The following is a 21,900-nucleotide window of genomic DNA, read 5'->3' as shown; positions in this document are numbered from 1 at the left end:
TTTTTTTAAAAAAAGCTAGTGATAATGGACAAAGAGAAGGAATGAACCAATTCCACCATAAGTATCTGTTTTTTCATGATTTGAAACAGTGTTGTTGCCTTCTCTCACCAAATACTTGAAGAATCATTCAACAGATGAATACCTGAGAGGTTATTATACTTCAAAATCTTTGGGAGGCAATGTTTCATTGTTGTGGTTACTTGGAAGTTGGATGACTCAAAATCTACATACCTTTGAATAATCATCTGTTACGTCAAAGAATAAGATCTTGACATCCTTCACTTGCTGCAACTGAGTTAATGGCAGATAGAGGACCACTTATATTTTAAGAGAAAATATGATGAAAGCCCCTTTAGCAAGCTCCCTTCAATTAGTTGGACATATGATCCTATATGCATTCCCATGGGATAAAATGTTAATTATATTACAAATCCCATTGACAATTCTACCATGTGCTTTCTTTATTGATGGATTGCCATCATGAGGTCCTAATTAGGCAAATGAGAGATTTTTTAAAATAAAAAACATCAGCCTCCATTGCTGCCAGCTGCATTTTCCTTTATGATTATGTTCCACAAAGTCACAGGACAGAATCTGTTACCAAGCTCATAAAATAGTTAAGTTATAATGTATTTAAAAAAAATAAATGCAAAAATTCTTTTTTTAACCTTAGGATCATTTTTACTCATGACAATATTTGTTAAAAATATTACATCTGCCTTTGAGAAGAGAGAGTATCAACTTTTATATTATGGAAAAATAAACTCTACAGACATCTCAAATTGGCACATAGCATTTGAAAATAATATCCTTTCAAATCATCTTTCTAAAGGTCTCCTTTACCAACTCCCTTTTCCCAATTATTCTTAACACACTGGTATGTATGAATGGGTATAAGACAAGAATACCTAAAAACAGTAAAATGTTTATTTCTTTTAAAAAAGTGAGGAGAGAGAGAGAGGGAGGGATTCAAACTGATTGTGATCATAATTTCCATCTGTGGTCAGCAAAGCCAATATTGCAAGTATATTCCTTGATTAAAATAGTTAATAAAAGAAACTGGTGGCTTTTTTAAAAAAAAAATACAGATTTCTGTTCCTGCATCACCACATTCAGTATCTGTATGATAACATGCTTTTTGTTTGTTAACTTCTTCCTAGCAGAAAACAAAGTCCATCATGGCAAAGCATCCCATTTTCCAAAGCTCTAAACTGTCAGTATAACAAGAACTCCATGCCCCATTTGAGTATGGGCTGATGAGTAAGTAGGGTGAACTGGAAGATTCTGCTGCTTGGTTATGGAAGATTTTGTACAACGCCACCTCAGCCAATAGAAAACAGGCCAACAGCCCAAGTGAAAGCTACAGTGTCTTTCAGATGTTTAAGTCAAACGTCTGTGGTGTTCCTGGGCATGAGGAAATGAAAACTTGCAACAGGTTTCAATTAGCAGCAGCAAAGGCAGTTCCATAGAAGCCGTTCTTCTTTCTTTGAACCATGCTCACTGTATGGTCATTAAGAAAACACTGTAACTGAATGGAGCATACAATGTGGAAATAACTGTTCGTTATGTAGTGCTGTTCACTTGAGAAGACTCCCCCAAAAGATCTGGATTGAACCGTAATCTATTTACACAGGAGTATTCCTGTTTCGATTGGCAGAACTGGCATTATGTGATATCCTCTTCTTCTGAACAGTAATCACGACCCTTTAGAAGAAAATAAAGAGATTTTATTTTTTTTAAAATTACACTAAAACCATACAAGAAGACACCATATAAAAGACGTAGGATAATATAAAATCACATTAGCCAGTTCACATTCTGTTCGTTCTTCAAAAACTTTGTGAACTGTAAAACCCCTCTACAGTCTTTCAGTAACTGGCAATCATCTTCTGTTGTTCAAGAAAACTGAATCGTCAGTTTTCACTTACCTTGTTGATGCTGACTCCCTAATGAGGCAAGAATTAAAAAAATGCTGTAACTTCTACCTGCAGCAATTAAGAAATGCAACAGCCTGCTTCACTATACTTCATTTCTTTGTATTTCCAGTAACCATCAAGAGGCTTAAAGGCTGTATCAGTGTATTTCAATAATATATAGTGCATCATATTGCTGATGTGCGCCGATTCCCAAATAAATGAAAAGCCTAATATCACAGAACAGTTTAGAAGTTGCTGGGAGGCCATTATTTTATACATCCTTTATCTAGATCTCAGCTCTTTTGCAAATTAAAAATGAAGCTTCGGAAAAATACAGCGTCCTGGAATAAATGTTTTCTACTCTGTGTGTGCAGTGGGTGAGTGGGTGTGAGCAGTATGTACATGCAGAATAATATTCTAATATCTTATTATATGTATGCACATATCTGTATATAGTTGTACATGTTAACAACATACAGTGTTGTAAACAAATAAGACTGATAAATAAAAACTGGTTTGACTGGTTTGATTTTTGAATTTTTGCTCCTTATGTTTGTGTTTTTAGCTATCACATTTAGGTCTCATAATGCCACCTATAAAAGTGGATATTTGCTATATGCTGAACCAAGACACCATATGTTACATACATATATGCCTTTTGATAAGTAAGATTGCTGCATATCAGAATGAAATCTGTATGTTTGCATATACTTCTTTGGAAAGCTCTTATTTCCTACTTAATCCAATCTTAACTTCATGAACTTGATGGTCTAAAAATTATTGCAAATCTGCATGAGTTCCTGTAACTTAAAGGCTAGGAAGGTATAATTACAGTACTTACATAATTGTTATCTCACAAACCCAGCCCACATTGATTATATGGTGATAATATAAGAGTTGAGTAATCTTCCAAAGCAATTCCATATGCAGTGTTATAAAAATAGTATAATTAACCATGGCATGACAATCTCATGTTAGAGAGGGATCACAGCCAGATCATAATTTAAACCGGTACAAAATAAACAGGTGACTCTCCATATTTGCAAGATTTATGTTGGTAGATTTGGCTTTTCATGGTGGCAGTTATGAAATTTATCATACTAAAAATCTGGTTGCTACTTGCTTCATTCACTCTGAGTGATGGTGAAGCAAATACATCTTTAGTCTCACAGAGAGGGCCATCTGCGTAGGATGGCTTATGATCTTGGTGTGAGTTGCATATCTGCATCAAGTTACTCTAGCTTGACTTTAGGCATATGTGTGTTTGTGCATGCATAGACAACAACTGGGGGTAACTGGGCAAGAGTATATATTTACGTTGAATTTCATATTTTCAAAGTGTTGACACGTAACCCCCATGAATATGGAAAACTGCAATCTGTTGTGGAAATAATTTAAACCTCCACGGAGAAATTAAGATATAAGAACACTCCATAAGCTGAGAGCTGCTCTATCCAGAAAACTCTTAACATTAAGTTCTAAGTCAGACACAACATCCATTATCAATATAGTTTGCTTTGTCCAGATTAAACTGCAGTTTATATGTTTGAGTCAACCATTTCTGATTTCATCAGACTCACTTTAAAAGCAGAAAATGAGGACAATGTTATCTACTCATTGATGACTCATTCCAAATTTTCATGACTTTGCTTGGTTGCCTGTCTGCATTAAAAAGAATGGCAGTGGGGACAAAACAGCTCTATTGCACAGCAGGGTATAAGGCTTAATGGATGCTGGAAACATTCATTGGATTCCTTTTCTATCAAGGGCCATTTAATCCGGAAAGATCTTAAGGACAGTGGTCACGGCTCAAAAGACGTTCTTCTTGCCTATTCTCAGCATAGACCATCCTTTAAGGCACCAAAGCCATTTTGGTGTCAAACCCAGACTGAAATTACTGATGCATTAAGAAGTATCATATACTTATTAAGAAGTATCATATACTTATTTCCTTTAAGGATTCGAGAAATAACTATTTTCAAACCTTGTGTTTCCCAAAGGCTATACATTCCATTCCATTCCATTATTTTTAATCAAGAGAGCAACCATGGGCTGTCATCTAGAGCAGGGGTCCCTAACCCCTGGTCTGTGGACCAGTACTGGGCCACGCCATGGCAGCAACTGGTCCTCACAAAACAAGCAAAGCCCCATCCGTGGGATGGAGGCAGCACACAAAACCACGCACCCTCCGGGCCGCGGAAAAACTTCTCTCCACGGAACCGGTTCCTGGTGCCCAAAAGGTTGGGGATCTCTGATCTAGAGAGCATCATTTGGAATGGAAATCTGCAGGAAAAACTAGCAATATCCAGATCTCACAGGCTTTAGGGCCAGGAGGTCAATAGGACCCAGACTGTGTGCTTTGCTTTGTGTTGTTGTTATTACGATTGGAGTTGATTATTTGTGTTTGTGTGTGTGTGTGTGTGTGTGTGTGTGTGTATGCACAGTTAGCTGCCCAGAACAATTTGATTAAGTCAGATAGCCATGTGTATTTGCTAAATCCATCCATCCATCCATCCATCCATCCATCCATCCATCCCTCCTGCAGCTCAAGTGGGAGGGAGGATGAGAAGCTTGCCTTCTTCAGTCCATAATTAAAGGTTTTTGCACCTTAATTATAATTATTAAACTTCAATTCAATTTATTATTACAGCCGAAGGCCAAAATTATTAACTTGAAATTCAGCTCAACCTCTTGCTTTACTTTTAATCAACTTGTCAGCTTTATGATGACTCTATGTAGGCAACAGCAGATTTGAAAAAGGGAAAGGAATGAAAGAGAACATGCAAACATTGGTTAAAAAAATCAGGGATACAACCCACGTCTTCCTGAAGAATGGCATACAGTTCTTCAGCATAGCTCCTTTCTCAGGGTAATTGCCATGAAAAAAAGAGAACATGGCTGAACTTATTAATTCAATTTAAAAATCTGTATTTGAATAGAGGTCACTGCCATGTAGCTTTAATACTAGTGTGGTTAAAAGTGTACATTCTCCATATTGCAATTTGGATTCAGTCTTCACTTTTAATTCCAAGTATGCAAGAGGAAGAACAATTATTTTAACCAAATTACGACACAGGGAGAAGAGAAAAAAAAAATATCTGGAGAGCAAATTACCATTCTGTATGGATAATTCTGAAGTAAGTAAAATCTTCCTTTGGAAAGGGCTGAAATCAGGAGATGGGTATGGGTATGGGGGCAGGAGGGAGGAAAGAGAAGAGCTTTTGTGAGAAAATCTCCCTGTCTAGGCAGAGGTAGGCAACCTTGGCTCTTTTATGACTCGTGGACTTCAACTCCCAGAATTCCTGAGCCAGCATGGCTGGCTCAGGAATTCTGGGAGTTGAAGTTCACGAGTCATAAAAGAGCAAAGGTTGCCTACCCCTGGTCTAGGCAAAGAGGTCTATATTCTTACAAAGCACGAATAGGGAAACAAACCTAATACCGTTGTATGCCACATGAGTTGTCATCCCTGTAAAACTCAGTACTTGTTTTAGTTTTGAAATTCAGTTAAGTTCATTGCTGTGTGTTTTAATCGACTTGATGATTTTATTTTGACAGGGTAGCATTATATTCCTTAGCATTGAAACTCTAAGTAAAACTGCAAGAGGAAAAGTTGTAATCAACACAAGAGAATGAAATGATGGTGATGTAAGAAGTGGGGATTATTGTTATTTAAAAACAAGAAAACCATGTGCTATGTGGCCAAAGGCAATTCATTTCAGCCTTCTTTCTTTTTCTTTTTTTGGAATAAAGACTATTTAAGAATTGGGCCTCTTTGTCATTGAAGAGAATCACATTAGAATAGGAACATTGTAGAATAAATTATAGATGAGTCATGAAATATTTCTAAATTCTGGCCAGGCCTATGGAAAGTGATGTGCGCATTAGATTGAAATGCAAATTAGATTAAGCTTTGTAACAGCATGCAAATCATGATATATTTTCTAAATGGTATAACTGCTATGATGGAACTCAGACAAACTTTAAGATTACTGCTCTGTTTATTTTTATATATTTAAGCTCTTATGAGAACAGTGAATAACGACCATCTTGTATTTAATATTTCAACATTAGTTCAACTTTTAAATATTTGATTCTCCTGTTACCTATCTTGCATCTTCATCATTTCTATCACAAACACAAATTTATATCCAATGTTGTGTTGTACAGTTAAGGCTACTAGGTTATCATCATGTAAATTTGAATTCAAATCCCATTCATCCATCAACTCACTAGCTTAACCTATCTATGAAAATAAAATGAAAGAGTACACTATGTGTGTGCACTCTGAACTCTAGAAAAAATGGGTATAAAATAGAAATAAATTAAGTCAGTTCAAATTTGTCTAAACCAGAGGTCCCCAACTTTTGGGGCACCAGGGACTGGTTACATGGTGAAAGGTTTTTCCGCGGACCGGGAGAGGGCATGGCTTTGTGTGCTGCCTGCATCCTGTGGATGGGGCTTTCCTTGTTTGTGCAGACTGGTTGCTGGCATGCCACGGCCCGGTACTGGTCCACGGACCAGGGGTTGGGGACCCCTAGTCTAAACCATTGGTTTTCCAAGTGTGATTTTCAGGTTATCAAGACCTTTTCAAGGAGTCTGCAAAGTCAAAGATTTTAACATTTCCCAGTTTTAATTACTAATTGAGTAAATATCAATAGATATAATCCACATAAACCAAAGCTATTTGAAGTCCTGGACCATTTTTTAAAATGTAAAGTAGTCCTGAGACCAAAATGTTTGAGAACTGTTATTCTAAATTATTAGAATTTAAAGGTCCTAATGCTTCCTTCTCTGTACTTGAGGCACTAAACTAAACATAGTTTAAAATTATTTTTAAAAAACAGAAAATCCAGGCAATTTTAGACACAGATATTCCGAGCACTATTATCTTTAACTAATTCTAAATTAGTTAAATTCTATGTTTCTTAAAATACAAATAAACAAAGATTATGTGCATGTAAACAAAAGCATGATTACAGCAAACATAGTCCCATAGCACAATACAGACAAGGATGAATTTGAGTTAATGCAGCATGTTCCTGTTTTTGCTTCCTCTCCTCTTTCTCATTTTTAACAATTAATGATAGTCATGCTCATATTCTGGCAACATTCTGCCTTTTCTGCACCATATCCTTTTATTAGCTGCTTTATTGTTTTAAAACGATGCATTTATAGACAAACTGACACCACAGGAATACTGTAAGATAAATTGTTCTCTTCCACAGCTCTATTATAGTTCCACAGTATGAGGTTCAGAAACCAGAAAAGCACAATGCCTTCTACTGCTCTAGCCTTTAACAATGTGACTCCTTTTTCTAATTGCCATTCAAAGGAAGCAACGGAAGAGGCTGGGTGGCCTGATGTGGTATGGTGAAAGTAATTATGTCAAACATTTTTGCTTTAACGATAGTAAAGGGAACTGTAAAGACACTGCAGCTTTTTTGATGAATGGTTCTCCAAGGGATTAAAGTGGTTGCCTACCACAGAAACTCTAAACTTCAGTTGGTCTTCTGTTTTCATGATGCCCTTTAGAAGAATGTCGATGAATGCACATGCAAGCACATATTCAGAGCATAATTTTTCGTTTTTTGAAAAGAAATGAACAGAGCCATGAAGAATCCACCCACATGAGTGAAAACGGTTTTGCAGCCTACCAGTACTAAGGTCTGGAATCACAAAGAAAGCCATGGGGGAAGGGGAAAAGAAATCAAGTTTCCATCTCCACAAAATATTGTTTTAGCAATAGCATTAGCACTTAGGCTTATATACCACCCTATACTGCTTTACATCAATTACTGGGTGGTTTATAATGTCAGCATATTGTCCCCAACAATCTGGATCCTCATTTTATCAATCTCGGAAGGATGGAAGACTCAATTCAATCTTGAGCAAGTCAGGATCCAACTGTGGGCTGTGGGCAGAGTTAGCCTGCAATACTGCATACTAATCATTGTGCCACCATGGCTCCTGTTTTAATCTCCTAAGTCAGTGATGGCAAACCTTTTTGAGACCGAGTGCCCAAACTGCAACCCAAAACCCACTTATTTATCGCAAAGTGCCAGGGCTGCATCAGCATTGTGGTGCCCTCAGGGGGGGTGAGGAGAGCATGGCCCACTGGGTGGGCGTGGCTGCAGTGGTCACGGCAGACTTGGTGAGCATGGCTGGGGCCAGTCCCTTGCCATCTCCGGGGCATCCCCGGGGGGCCAACTCCACTTGCTTGTTCACTTCCTGCCCTGTTGCTTCCAAACGCCATGTGCTCGCTATTCTGGCGAACTCTGCTGGGGCAACGGCACGCGTGCCCAAAGAAAGGGCTCCGAGTGCCGCCTCTGGCACGCGTGCCATAGGTTCGCCACCACTGTCCTAAGTGTCATTCTTTATAAGTGATCAATAGAATTCAAGGAGGGTTGTACCACTATCACATATAGTTACACAAACGTTTTGAGTCAAGATTAACACCTGGAAGTTTTGAAGCCAACTCTGCCCACAATGCTTCTTCCCAGGAAATCCCTCTGTCACACTTACACCAAGATTTTCTTTGAAACAGAGCCAGAAATAGTGGCTGCTAATGCTGTCTTCTACAACATAAAGTGTGAAGCTTTGGCAAAGACTTTCTTCATTATGTGCTTCAACAGATCATTGTTACCCTGACGTGTTAGCTCTCGGGAAGCCTGGGAATTGTAGTTCTAATGCAGCTAGGTGATACCTGAGGAGAGCTGGATTCAAGGAACATCTCTGGCAAACCCTCTTCCACTATTCATACAAGGGAAACTACTGAGGTTTTAATCTGACATTCAGCTCTGGGGTATGCAACGAGCAATTTAACCCTTCTGCTAAAGCTAAACTGTGACTGTCCCAAGAGAAAATTGAATTTCAAATATTCTCACTATTCAATTTACATCAATTTACATCTGAAACATCTCAGTGGAATATGGAGATGGAAAATCCATGTACATTCTCCATAGTTATTAATGTAAACTGGAAGTAAGATTCATGATAGTCAGGTTTGCTCCTTATTCTGTTCTTCTTAGAAGCACTCAATTTGTATTATCTGGCTTTGCCACACAGTGGAGTAGCCCGTCTTCTGTACCAAACAGCAAGCTACAAGTTGCTTTTTGGGGATCTAATTTATTCACTTTAGAAAACTGTTGCCTATGGTGACTCTCTAAGATCCTCAATATTTTTGTCTCTTTGTTTGCAACCATCTCATACCCATTGTTTCTTAAGATAATATTCATGAATTGATTTCTACAGTCAAGCTAATCCCTTGCCTGTCTGCCTCATTTTCTTTAATTTTCTCCCAGGACTTATTCTTTAGCCTTGGTTGATGTTAGGATAAATTTTCAATTTTCCACAACATATTGGGGCATGCTCGGTGATGAGTCCTATTTAAATAAATCTTTAAGCTTGGGGAAATGTTCCCTAATACCTTTACCAATTTCTTTGATTATTGTGGCTTCCCTTATTTCCTTCCCAACTATTTAGCCCATTGCTTATTTTTATATAACTAGTGGGGTCATATGAAAGTCCAAGATGACAATATCCTGCCACAATACTGTATCCAAATTCCTTTGCCGCAGAAAAGAGAAAAGTAACAAAATCTGAATAATTATCTACATCTGATAGTAGTCAACTGCAATAAGAAAGTTAATGAACTGAGCAGTTAGAGACAGACTATGTGATCCTGGGGCTTGTAAAGCACCTGCTACCAGTGCCCTTGAACACTGATTTGCTTCAACATATCCTGGTTAGGTAGTTCTCACATGCAAGCACTAACATATCCTGGTTAGGTAGTTGTCACATGCAAGCACTGACTCTCATAAGTCTGTTTCTCTCCAAACACATATTCCTTGTTTTTAAGCTCAATAGGTCACATTACTCATAAGGGTGTTAACAAGTAGGCAAGCAGGCATGTGAATTAGGCATTTAATTTGGAATTCAAACTGGCTATTCTGTTTTACGTGTAGGACTAGAGAAGTTTCATTACACTTCAATGGAAGTTAGCTCAGTGCCATTTGGGCTCAGCATACGAAACACACCGTTTCAGCAGCACTTGCATTCTTATAGCATGTGAGACAAAAGCTGAACTGTTACAACATTTCAGTTGCATCACAAGATAATGTTGATTTATAATAGAAGAAACCCACAGCACCTTCTGAGGCCTATTTGAGAATTAAGCGGTCCAAATATTTTGAATGTGCTTTGACTTCATCAGGAGCAGGATCTAAACAATCCCTTCAACATTGTACTGAAGAAACATTTCATAGGAGCTACAGAAGCCTTCTGAAAAAAACAAACAAACCAACTATGTTGGCTAAATAGGCTGTTTAAATAGTGTTCACTGACACCAGCATGACCTTTCTCATCGCAAAACCTCATGATGTGATTCTGCAAAAGCACTATAGCAATATAACCAATATTAAGCTAATATTTTAACATTCCTGTCCTACAGTTCCAATTGTAACTGTACAGTTCCAAGCTAAGATCATGAAAGAAGACCAGTTTAATGACACACATTATTGCTACTTCAAATTCTTAAGGAACTCCAAGTATTCTTTTCTTTTGACAGGTTTTAGGAAAGAATTATGGATAAAAACAACCACTACCTTTGAACTAAAATTGAGGGGGTCTGGAGCTTTTCTAAGAAAACAAACAAAAGAATAGAATCAGTTGCAAGTTATCCTCCACTAATCTCTTTGGGTCATCACAACTTGAAATGTAGGAGACAGGTATCCTGGCTTGTAGCAGATTAAATGGAAAAATCATGCCTTGATAAGTGAGTTCTTAACTCTGGGGAGGAAATAATCTTAAATGCACTAGAAGTGGTCAGCATGATTATATTTGGCCAAGAAGTGAAAACAAAAGAGTGGGCTCCTTTTATGATTGCTCTGCTAATAAACCTTTTCTCTGAAACAATTCTAGGAAATGGATAGCACTCTCATTTACTTTGAGGATGGTTTATGTATTGTGTCAAGAAAAAGTCACTCCCTGCCCCCAACAGGTACATATATACTGATATGGAGACTCACAGCAAAGTCTAAAAATTCCAGTGGTGCAAGCATTTTATTGCTCAAGCAGGGGCAACTGTACTTTATATAGGGAATTTTTATTAGTGGTTATTAATTTAATATCAATCAGCCACCCAGAATTTCTTGGTTGAGTTGGGCGGCTATAGAAATTGAATAAATAAAATTTGTGTGCATGCACAAAGAAAATTATAGTTTGATCCTGGTACATTACAGTAACAGGGAATGAAAGAGAAAATATTTATCATGGACCTTTTCCCCTAATGGAGAGGAAGCAGCTTTTCTTATTCTCATTCCTTCTTTAACATACTGGAAAAGAGAAGACGTGGATTGCCTTCATTTTTTTTCTCATTTGCATTTAATTTTCAGAATATAAGGACAGCAGCTATGATTATTTAAACATCATAATGCCAATCTGACAGTATTAGGTCATTTAAGACTACTGAAATCAGGGACCATACACGAAGACCAATGTTCTGTTCCCATGTAGCCAATGCTTTTCAAAATATGTTGCATCAAATATTAACTTGAACATGCTTGCTTAGTCCATTTGTATGGCATCCTCTCCAATAAAGGAGCACATGATACAAGTGCAGATTTCCCATAAATAGAAGTCTAGAACAAAAGGCTGGCAGCTTTTTTTTTTTTAAGTAAAGTGTGCATTTCCAGGGTCCTTCACTTCTGGGCCAGATGAAAACCTTTCGTTTTCCCACATCAATTTTCCTGAATCTTTTTCAAGCCCTCATATTCCTCTTTTCCCAGGGCAGGCTGTGTAGAACTAATGCAGTTCGTTCAGTGGCAGCCAAATTCTTTCCATCGCCTATTATTTTTGTGTTGTCTAGACAAGTTAAGCAACTGCTGCTTGGGGAATCACTATCATTACAAAAACCTTTCATGTATTACAGTTCAAATTTTATTGTTACAATATACATAAAACAAAAGCAGTGTATCCAGATGTTTCATGTAACCACTGTGTTTATTAATAGTACAAACATCTGCAATGAAGTTGTTTGGGTTAATAGAAGCATCTACTGAAATCTGTGGCTGGTTATTCAGTGTTGGCATAATCCTGTAGTAACTGCTTTTAACTGCATTATTTTATTCCTTTATTAGAAGACGCTATTGAATTTTGCTACTATTTATTTTACAGCAGGGAGGGGGGAAAATCCTGAAATTTGTCTTAGTTTACTTCAGCCTGGATAAACCTCAATTGAAAAGTCAAACTATATGCTAAAATATGCTTAATTTAAAAAGAGACTCCTGTTCCAAACATCTGCAGTTTTGTTGGAGAAGGATCATGCAGAAACCTACATTTCAGCAATTCAAATAGCTGAACTATGGTTTATTCATATGGATGAATATACCCACTACATCAGGGGTCTTCAAACTTGGCCGCTTTAAGACTTGTGGACTTCAACTCCCAGAATTCCTCAGCCAGGCATGCTGGCTGAGGAATTCTGGGAATTGAAGTCCACAAGTCTTAAAGCTGCCAGATTTTGAGACCCCTGCACTACATTAATGGAGAAATATATATCATCTATAAAGAGTGCTTCCTGAAGTTTATTGAATGACCAAATTTTCCACCTCCCCTTAATGCATTTAACCAAACATTTCAGCTTCGAGGGTAAAAGTTAATTTGTACTTGCTGATGTCAGAGAATAATTTTCAGTTCTTCTTATGAAGAACAGCAGTTTTGTTACCTAAGGTAATAACACTTCTATCAAGGATGAAGGTAAAATGTTCTCTTGACTTTTTTTTAAAATCTTCATTTCAGTAAAGACCCAAAATGTCATCAAAAGAAAAAGAGGGGGGAAAATTACACTTGTTGAGCCATTTGTCAGGTGTAAGATGAATTATCAGAGCTACTGAAAAGAGCCTCTATATGCCATTATGTCAAGGCAGGATAAATAATAATTCTTATATTCCCGTAAAAGCTCTTGAATCAGACTAGCTTACTGTTCTAGAGATTTCATGTTTTTTCAAACTTTTTCAGAGTGTAGAATCTGCTTTTAAAAAAAAGTATGTAACACCTGATCAAGAGGGTGGGCTTGTGGCACTTGAGAAACCCTTGTAGAAGAAGGGCAGGCGGAGCTGGGGAGGGGGGGAGGCTGAGTTAAACAAGTCATCAGCTTAGAGTCATTTTGTTCCTACAAATGATCTAAGTCCAACCCCTCTTGATTTCTGTGGACTCTTATCTAGCAACAATTTACAGTTCAACCTTGGTTGAAAAGGTTGCAAAGAGATTTCTTTCCCCTTAGTCCTGAGGAACTCATTTAAATCCTCCTGCAACCCAGTGTGAAAACCCCATTTGTGGAACCTAAGAAATTTATCCGTACCTACTTACAGTACAGACTGTCTTTGCATTGTCTTGGCATTGAGAGCTGCCTCTAGTGAAAATGGGCACTGTCCTTAAAGGAAGTTTTTTTAGGATTAAGGTTTTACATTCTACTAAAATCAATCAGTAAGTGAAAATAATAATAGGTTAGGAATCTATCACAAAATGGAAACTTGTTAAGTCAGTGATAAGACCCAAATGGATTCTCACCTTTTTACAGATCTCATAGTTACAGTTGTACATTTTAGATATTTCTGTGTCACTTCGCATTTCAAGATGACACACAAGCAACTGTATTACAGTTCAAGTACAATAATGTATTAACTATTTTCTTCGTTCCTCTTACCTTTTCAATTTTTTCATCCAGCATTCTGAAGAATTCTTGTTGGCTTTCCGAAATGTGCATGCTGAAAACAGAAAGAATCATTTCAAAGGGATTTTCAAGTGATATAGTTTATAGTGCAGGGGTCTTCAAACATGGCCCTTTTATGACTTGTGGACTTCAACTCCCAGAATTCCTCAGCCAGGCATGCTGGCTGAAGAATTCTGGGAGTTGAAGTCCACAAGTCATAAAAGGGCCAAGTTTGAAGACCCCTGGTTTAGTGGGGCAGTGTGCCTTCTTATCTCAATCTCTAATCTGCCACTTTCAGAAGAAGAGAAGTCATCGACTCTAATTGAACATTATTTTTGTATCAAAGCTAGTAAAAGACTGGGAAGACGGAAATTTATTTCAGTGGGGATGCCTTTGCATATTTCAACACATGCAAAAAGGACTAATTTCAGATTTGGAAAATAGATTATGCATCTCACATACATGACAACAAAGGGAATGATTCCCAATGGAAAAGTTCCCAACATTTGAATTATAGGAGATTAGAGGAAGTTTAGTACCTTGATTTGTTTTTTAGAAAACAATCAGGAGAGTCATAATTTCAATGAATCAAGAGCTGGAAACTCTGAATTTAATTAAGGATAGCCTCTCCCAATTCAGAATAATTTAATTATTTAAAAAGTCTATGTTAAAAAAAAAGATTTCACAAAGTAAGACACAGAACAAACTGCATGTTTGGGAGAGAAAGCTGGCATGATTTAGTTTTACCCTCAAAAGTCCTTTTATGGAGTTAGACATAGCACAATAACTCTTTACATTAAATTCATCAGAAGCCTCTAATTTATACTCTAACATACACTGACATTTCCAGAACAAGATTTTCTTTTACCACCACCCACAGTTCTTTCCATGCACAAAGTCAAATAATCTACCTCTATTAGCAACCCAGTGTTAAGAACCCAAATTGGGAAGACTTCGTTTCGCAGAAGTAGGAAGGGCTGGAAATATAGTATTGATAATCTGTAAAGAACTGTACTATTGTGTTGTCAATGCATCTGAAAGCTTCAGGACACAAAACATCATAAAAATATACAAAATAAGGCCAGATAATTTCACTGTACAAAGCCAGGATCCACAGGAGACTCAGAGGCTGTGTTTTGAACACTGCATGAATACATTTACTGCTGAATTACAGAAACTTTTGGATGTGTTTTTTTAAAAAACAGAGCCTGGCATTTTTGGTTCTGGGAAAATGAACTCTAGATCAAAATATTCAAATATAGATTTCAGAGAACCACTCAAGTGACCTACTTGAAGTTTGCTTCTAATTTGTTTGTTTTTCTTGCTTGTATTATTTCTTATTAATCAGCGGCTTCCATTTTTACAATTCTATTGGCAGATATCAACTGAGATTGCTAATGGAAATACTAGCAATACAGAGTAAAATTATGGTAGATTTGGTCTTGGCAATTCTTGATTTCCAGAACCCAATTCCCATATATATTACTGGAGTGATTAACAAATAACCCTGATGTAGCCTATTTCCTAAAGGCATCTTCTATTGATGTATAAGCATCCAGAGTGAGATTGTATACTGTGAAACAGAAAATGGGGAAACCAAGCTTTTTAAAACCAGGCAACAACATGTCAAATACACTGGAAATCAAGCCTTTTTTTTAAAAAAGGGAAATACATATTAAAAAAAGTAAGAGAAACAACTTTTGCCAACTATGTAGAATAGGATAAATGCTTTTAAAAACATAGGGAGAAAAACCCTAAGTGTGATGCCAAGGCCAAACGTGCTTGCCTATTTTACTTATTCTTTTTTTTATTGAAAATTCTCAAAAGTAATAACTGCACATTTCAGAATGTTATCCAGTGGCATGGTAGAACACATTTTAAAAGCAAAAGATAAGATTTCATTTTCAAGATTTTCTAGGAAGAAAGATGGTTGATTATAGAAGTTAAAACCAACTTGAGCTTCCTTCTCAAAATTTAATGCACATCGGTCATGATCTCTGCGGAGAATTGTTAGTGAAACGGAGACCATAAGCCAGTAACACCATGAGTGGAATACAGAAATGGTCATGGGGAGCCGGAAAGTGAAGAAATATGAAATACTGAGGAAGAGGCATCCGCGACAATGATCAAAAAGAGAAGAGGGTGCTAAATGCTCCTTTAAACATTCATATGGATTAGGCGGTGCTCTATTGCTCACCAAAAATCTCAGCTAAAAACTTTCCGAATATTTTGACTAATATAGAGAGATCGCCATGAAGAATTGCAAATGAGGCTGACATCCAGCAACCTTTCTCTGTCATCTCTACAGTATCTCTGCCATTTGCTTTACAGTTTTCTCCAAGAGGAATCAATGCAGAAAAACTCAGCAGTATTTTGAATTAGTTCTGATCTTTTTCAAGAAGCAGACGTGTTTTAGGAACATAATAACTTAGGTAACCAATCCCTTATATGTCTGATGAAGCCACGTACAAAGTAATGGAGAAATGATTACATTGTGCCATTTATAAAAGGTGATGTGGCAATTTCACAGCAGCTGATGCCCTGTTTGACATACCAAGCATGAGAGATGCAGCCAGAATGCTGATGAGACAGCCTGCTCATCCTCTATTGTCATTCGAGGCAACATCAACCTAGCATTTGAAATTCAGAACTGCTGCTGAGCTCTCTAGATGTCAATCTCAATGAAGATTTTTATACAAAGCAAAGGCTTTGATTTAGGAAGATTAATTATGTAATCACTAACAAGGGCTATGTGTCTGAAAAAATTAAGCAATAAATTTATGATGCTAAATATTTACTCAATGCTGCTACTATTTCCACCATTATTCTATTTTGCAACAATCTGAAGGGAAAGAAAGAAATAAGTATTAAAACTGTGTATACCTAAAACAATAAAGGCTATACAGAAATGAAATCTCATCCCTTACAGACTTAAGTTCTATTTGTGGGTGGAGGTTTTTTTAGATAAGGCTGAGCAGGTCAGGGAAAAGTAGTCACTTCCAGGCATATAGATTGCTAGGATGGAGTGACAGATACACCAATGCCAAATCTGTAACAGTACCAAAGTGGGGCAGTTTTCAAATCTCCTTGTTCATGAACTAGACCACTGTAAAACTGCCCAAAATAAGCTGGACAAGCTATGGAAACAGCCTTGGTAATTAATTCCAAATTAATGAATGTTTCATGAGGCTTCATACCAGATCAAGCACCTTGAATGAAAAGGTATGAGAATTGAATTTCCTATCTAGTCACCAAAGAACTAGCAGTAAGGACGTGCACAAGCATTGGAGATATTCCGTCCAATAGGTTTGACTGAAATCAGTTCCCAATGGATGAATTCTTTAATACAGGGTGGAACCGTATTAGAGGAGGTCACAAGGGAAAGTGCATCAGAAGCACCATCCTGTTGGGAGCACTTCCAAAGAGAGATAAAGCAAACAACTATAGTTGCAGCCACTGCATGGAGGATTATGTAGACTCTGAGTTTTACTACGAAGAAAAGTTTGCATACAACATCCCAAAGCACATAGTGCCATTGCAAGAGTAACAAAGTGACTTCACTGAACAAAACAACTTAATGAGCTATGTGGTAGGATCGCTCAGAACACAAATACATGGAATCAGTTGTCTGAGTAAAGGAACAAAATGGTACTTTGAAGCCAGAGGAATACAACAAGAAGTATTATCAGTTTAAGGAAAATTTAAATTAAATTAAATTAACATTAAAATTAAAGAAAATTTAAGGGAAAAAAACCCCCTTTGGGATTGTAAAGAGGCCATACGGCAACATGCAGCATTGGCAAATGGTTCCATCTACTAGAAAATGAAAGGAGAGATCATGGGAGACTATGGATACATGAGAATATGTGCATCTCCTTCCCTTCTGCAAGAGAGGAAGAAATACGCATTACGTTAAAGAAAAAACATGAAATAGCAAAAGTCTAAACCTGTCACCCTCCTTAGGTACACTAGAGTACTTAAGAGGCAAGAGAACAGTCTACTGAATATGCTGCTATTTGGTTGAACCAAGATCAGTAATGTGATGGGGAAGAAGTAGAGTTGATGCTGCCTGCATCTGTGGTGTATTTTAACAAGCTTAGGAACTGCATTCAGTAAATCTTGTTACTGAATGTTCTATTTTTATTGAAGGGAAGACCCACAATTTAAAACAGCCTCCAGTGTCAGTTCAGTGGAGATGAGCCAGGTATGGCAATACTGGATGATGACATAAACTGCCAAGTGTTTAATTCCTGTTTTGCAAAATGTGCTGCTTCTGGAAAAAAAAAAAAGGAAGTATTTACCTCTTGTCCTCTGGCAAGTGAGAGAGGAATGTGTTATCTTTGGCAGCAAGACATGACATATTGCCATGCAAGCTTGACAGCTTGCTAGTATGGAAGGAGTGTCTTCACAGAGTATACCTTGTCCCCATGACAATCCAATTTTTCTGCCTGATCTATGGGTAGAGAATATTGTTGGTCATGACTGTGATGCCTCCATTATTCTAGAATTAGGCAGAGGATGTTGGAATAAGAAATGGAATCCTTCTTGCTTTATCTTATAAATATTCTCAATGTCGTAGGGAGTTGAAGAGAGAACTTGCTGTCTTAAGCATTTCAATAAGAACTTGTGTATCAGTAGTATTTTGAATGAACTGATGTAAGCCGCCCTGAGTCCACCAGGAGAAGGGCGGGGTATAAATGTGATTAAAGTTAAAGTTAAAGTATTCAGTCCTCTACTGCCTGAACTTGAACTCGGACTCCACAGCAGGACTCTCTGCCATCCAATAAATTTGTTCATTGTAGGAATGGATGTCTTCCGAAGGAGAGATTTGGTACACGGATTGGTACCTAGATAGTGATGTTAAACACACTGAGGGAGCATCAGAGGTATAATAATCAGGTTTAGAGTAATTGTTACAAGCTCCAACAAAATGACGGAGCAGCTCCTGTAGCTGAATAAAAGTAGGAAAATCCCGAATGTAAACTGAGTGGGGATGATGGTTATAGCAGGCTGGAACCTGAATGTGACATCTGCCTTGAAGAAACTTCTTAGAGAACAAATTAACCCAGAGGAGAGGAAAACAATGCTTGCAAACATTTTCTGCCATGCTTCCAAGACATGATTAGACAGCAGAATTCAAAAACACTTTTTCAAAGTGATGGGACTAAACAAGAATTCTACATGGTACAAACACTTTTTGAAAAGGTAAGGAAGCTTTTTTGGTCTAGGGCAGTGATGGTGAACCTATGGCACATGTACCAGAAGCGGCACTCAGAGTCCTCTCTGTGGGCACACCTGCTGCCACCACCGCCAGCTCGTGCAAGTCCATTAGGCCACCGCTGGCGCCTGGAGCGGCAGCCCCACCCAGCACAAAGGAGGTGAAGCAGCTGGCTAGCAAGCTCGAGTAGAGGTGGTAAAGCACGCCCCCATGTGCTCGCTGGCCTCTGTGTGTGGGGACTGATGGTGTGAGTCAGCAGCCACCCCTATCTTGCCTTGCTCCACAGCAATGGCACCCCCGCCCTACCCCCTGCCTCACCCCCCGCAGGACGAGTCTCCTGCCCACCGCCCCACCCACCAGAGACCCCCTGGATCTCTCCCAATACTGCCCAGCCTCCACAGGCATCCCCCCACAAGCAACACCCTGGCCACACCCATTCAGTCTGCCGTGAACATTGCAGCCATGCCCACCCAGTGGGCCACACCTTGTCCCCCCTGATGCGGTCCTGGCACTTTGTGATAAATAATTGGGTTTTGGGTTGCAGTTTGGGCACTCGGTCTCTAAAAGGTTCGCCATCACTCATCTAGGGCTTCAAATAACTTCCTGCCCCACAAAACCAATCACATTGGGACTTCAGGGTGGGGAGAACTGGCATTTCTGGACCCTTTTATATATATATACCCTGCAGAGGCTTAAGATATCCATTTTGCCTTAATTTCCCCTAAAAACTAGGAATGTTGATCTTTTTTTTTCCTTTTGATTTGATTTTTGATTGAGGTGGAATTTTTTAAAGGGTTTGGTGACATTCTCAACTAACCCCATACTCTTTAAAATGCAGAACAAAAAGTCTATTAATTTTATCCCTACCCAATTTGGTTGGTTTCATGGTCTGCAGTAAAAATGCATGAGTTTTAAAAACATACATTTTATCACCCACCTGTAAACTGAGCAACTAACTAATTCAAATTAGCTTTCTCCCAGTCAGGTCCACTGACATCTATGTGCAAGACTGCATAAGACGCCCATGCTCCAAGCAAATTATATAGAGATTACTGATTGTGCAATAACTTTTTCCTGTATGCACGGAGCTCTGAACCATTGGGAGTAGAGTGGCCTAGAAATTTTAGCAACAAACTAATATATAAATTGTGAACTAAATTGAAGCATGTTAGCGATTATGCATGGAAGCACAATATAAGCATCATGTATCAGTGCAAACCTTTGGCATGCCCTAAAGTAGAATAGATATATCTAGTGATGCATATAGCGCTGTCTGTATTTATATATACCTCTATCTAGCTTTGCTATGTTATTCTGTTCTTTTCTTTCAAGAACAAAGCCTGAAAGGGAGAAACAGTAAATGCTGATTTTTCAGTCGCTCTATTCTTCTTTAAGACCGGAGATAATCCAAAATCATCTTTCCAAAATTTAAAATCAGCGAATTTTAACAGTCTGCTTTGCACACAGAAAATCTGAGTATCCTAAAAGCAAAACAAAAGCAAAAGTAACATCAACTTTCATTTCGGTACTAAGTGTTGCTTCCTCTAAAACCTTTCACTTCTATTCTAATACAAGGCAGACTTTAGATATCATGGTGACCATCGACACCTTTACAAGTAATAACAATAGGAGATATAAATACCTGATTGAGGCAGAGGATTTTTGAAACATTAATTAAAGATAGTCTAAGGACTGCTGACTTGAGCCATGTTCATGGACAAACTTTTCTCCTGAAATACAGCCTTCTTCAAATCAGTATTTTCGAAAAGTTTTTTAAATTTGGATTCCTATAATTCTCAGGCTTTGGTCATGTGGACTAGAAATTATGGAAGTTCAATACATCCATAGGGATGATAGTCAAGATTGTAATTCTGATGATAGCCTAGGGCAGTGATGGCGAACCTTTTAGAGACTGAGTGCCCCAAAACCACCCCACCACCCAGCCCATCCGCCCGCTCTGCCATCTGCCCCTGCTCCACCCCCGCTCCATCCCCCGCTTCGCCCTGCCCGCTCACAGGACCACCACCGCCTCCATGGCCCGCCGCAGATTGCCCAGGTGGCCCTGCAGCACCATGGCGGCCATGCCCTCCACCCGTGCCCAGCAGCATCATCTGCACACATTGGGGCATGAAGGTGGAATCTTATCCCTGCTGCCTGGCTGCCATGCCCTTGGCTGTGCTGTTCCGCACAGGCCGCACCTGGGGGCAACTCTCTGGGGGGGGCTGCTGGCGAGGAGGAGGGGTGGGAGAGGCAGAGCTGTGTCAACGGCTCTGAGTGCCGCCTCTGGCACGCATGCCATAGGTTCACCACCACTGGCCTAGGAACATCATTATCTAAGGCCTAGTTTTTTATAAGTATGTAAGCCTGTATCTCAGTATAACAGTAGGATTTGCTGAAACTGTGAACAGAGGTAAAATATCTTTAGAAATCATCCTAAATACACTGGAATGTCTTTTGAACTTTCTAGAAGTTATGACCGTGATATATATTTAATACTGTGAATTTGAAAAACCACCCTTTCAAGCAGATTTAAAATCTGAACACTATGGTTTAATTCAGTCACAGCATACTATTATAGTATACTATTTAGAATACAACTTGTTAAGGTAAGTCTGAATTTAGAGCTGATTTCATCTTTTTTTCCACCTCCTTGGCACTTCACTCTCTAGTTATACTATCCTCTAAAGCTGAATCAATCAATTTAAGTATCACTTATTAAATACAGCTCACCTTCTCTCTGTCCAGTTTCATTATCCACCTTTCCCTTATCTTTCTGGTATAGCAACACATTCCCCTTTCCTCCATCTTATTCTTTTTCTTCATCTATTTTTTCTCTTTTTGATGGAGTAGGTGTGTACCTGTGTTTTTCTATGTGTAAGAGTGAGTTGTGTGAGAGAGAGAATGGTAAAGATAGTTGGGATAAAGTTTATAAATAGGGCATCTTATTTTGCACCCATTTAAAACTTAAGTAGATATTATTTCAATTCATGTACATTTATTTTTTGCAATGTCCTATCCAGTGCTTTTTTTGTAAAAAAAAAAAAAAAAAAAAAAAA

The 21,900-nt window shown here is 38.2% G+C and overlaps 1 protein-coding gene across 1 annotated transcript in view; it reads right to left on the bottom strand.

The window, feature by feature from the left end:
- Positions 1-607: 607 nt before the first annotated feature.
- The window catches only part of CUNH1orf21 (chromosome unknown C1orf21 homolog), a 113,469-nt gene continuing 92,176 nt past the window's right edge, over positions 608-21,900 (bottom strand). Inside the window, exons 5-6 of the mRNA XM_015816638.1 lie at positions 13,621-13,681; positions 608-1,704 (exon numbers count right to left, since the gene is read on the bottom strand). Of these exons, the coding sequence (XP_015672124.1) occupies positions 1,666-1,704; positions 13,621-13,681 (100 nt within the window). The 3' untranslated portion in view covers positions 608-1,665. The remainder of the gene's footprint in view (positions 1,705-13,620; positions 13,682-21,900) is intronic.

This window comes from Protobothrops mucrosquamatus, unplaced genomic scaffold, assembly GCF_001527695.2.
Source record: "Protobothrops mucrosquamatus isolate PMUCROS unplaced genomic scaffold, P.Mucros_1.0 scaffold472, whole genome shotgun sequence".
NCBI lineage: Eukaryota > Metazoa > Chordata > Lepidosauria > Squamata > Viperidae > Protobothrops > Protobothrops mucrosquamatus.
The sequence above is the reverse complement of the archived record's forward strand: the minus strand, read 5'-3'. Positions and strand labels throughout refer to the sequence as shown.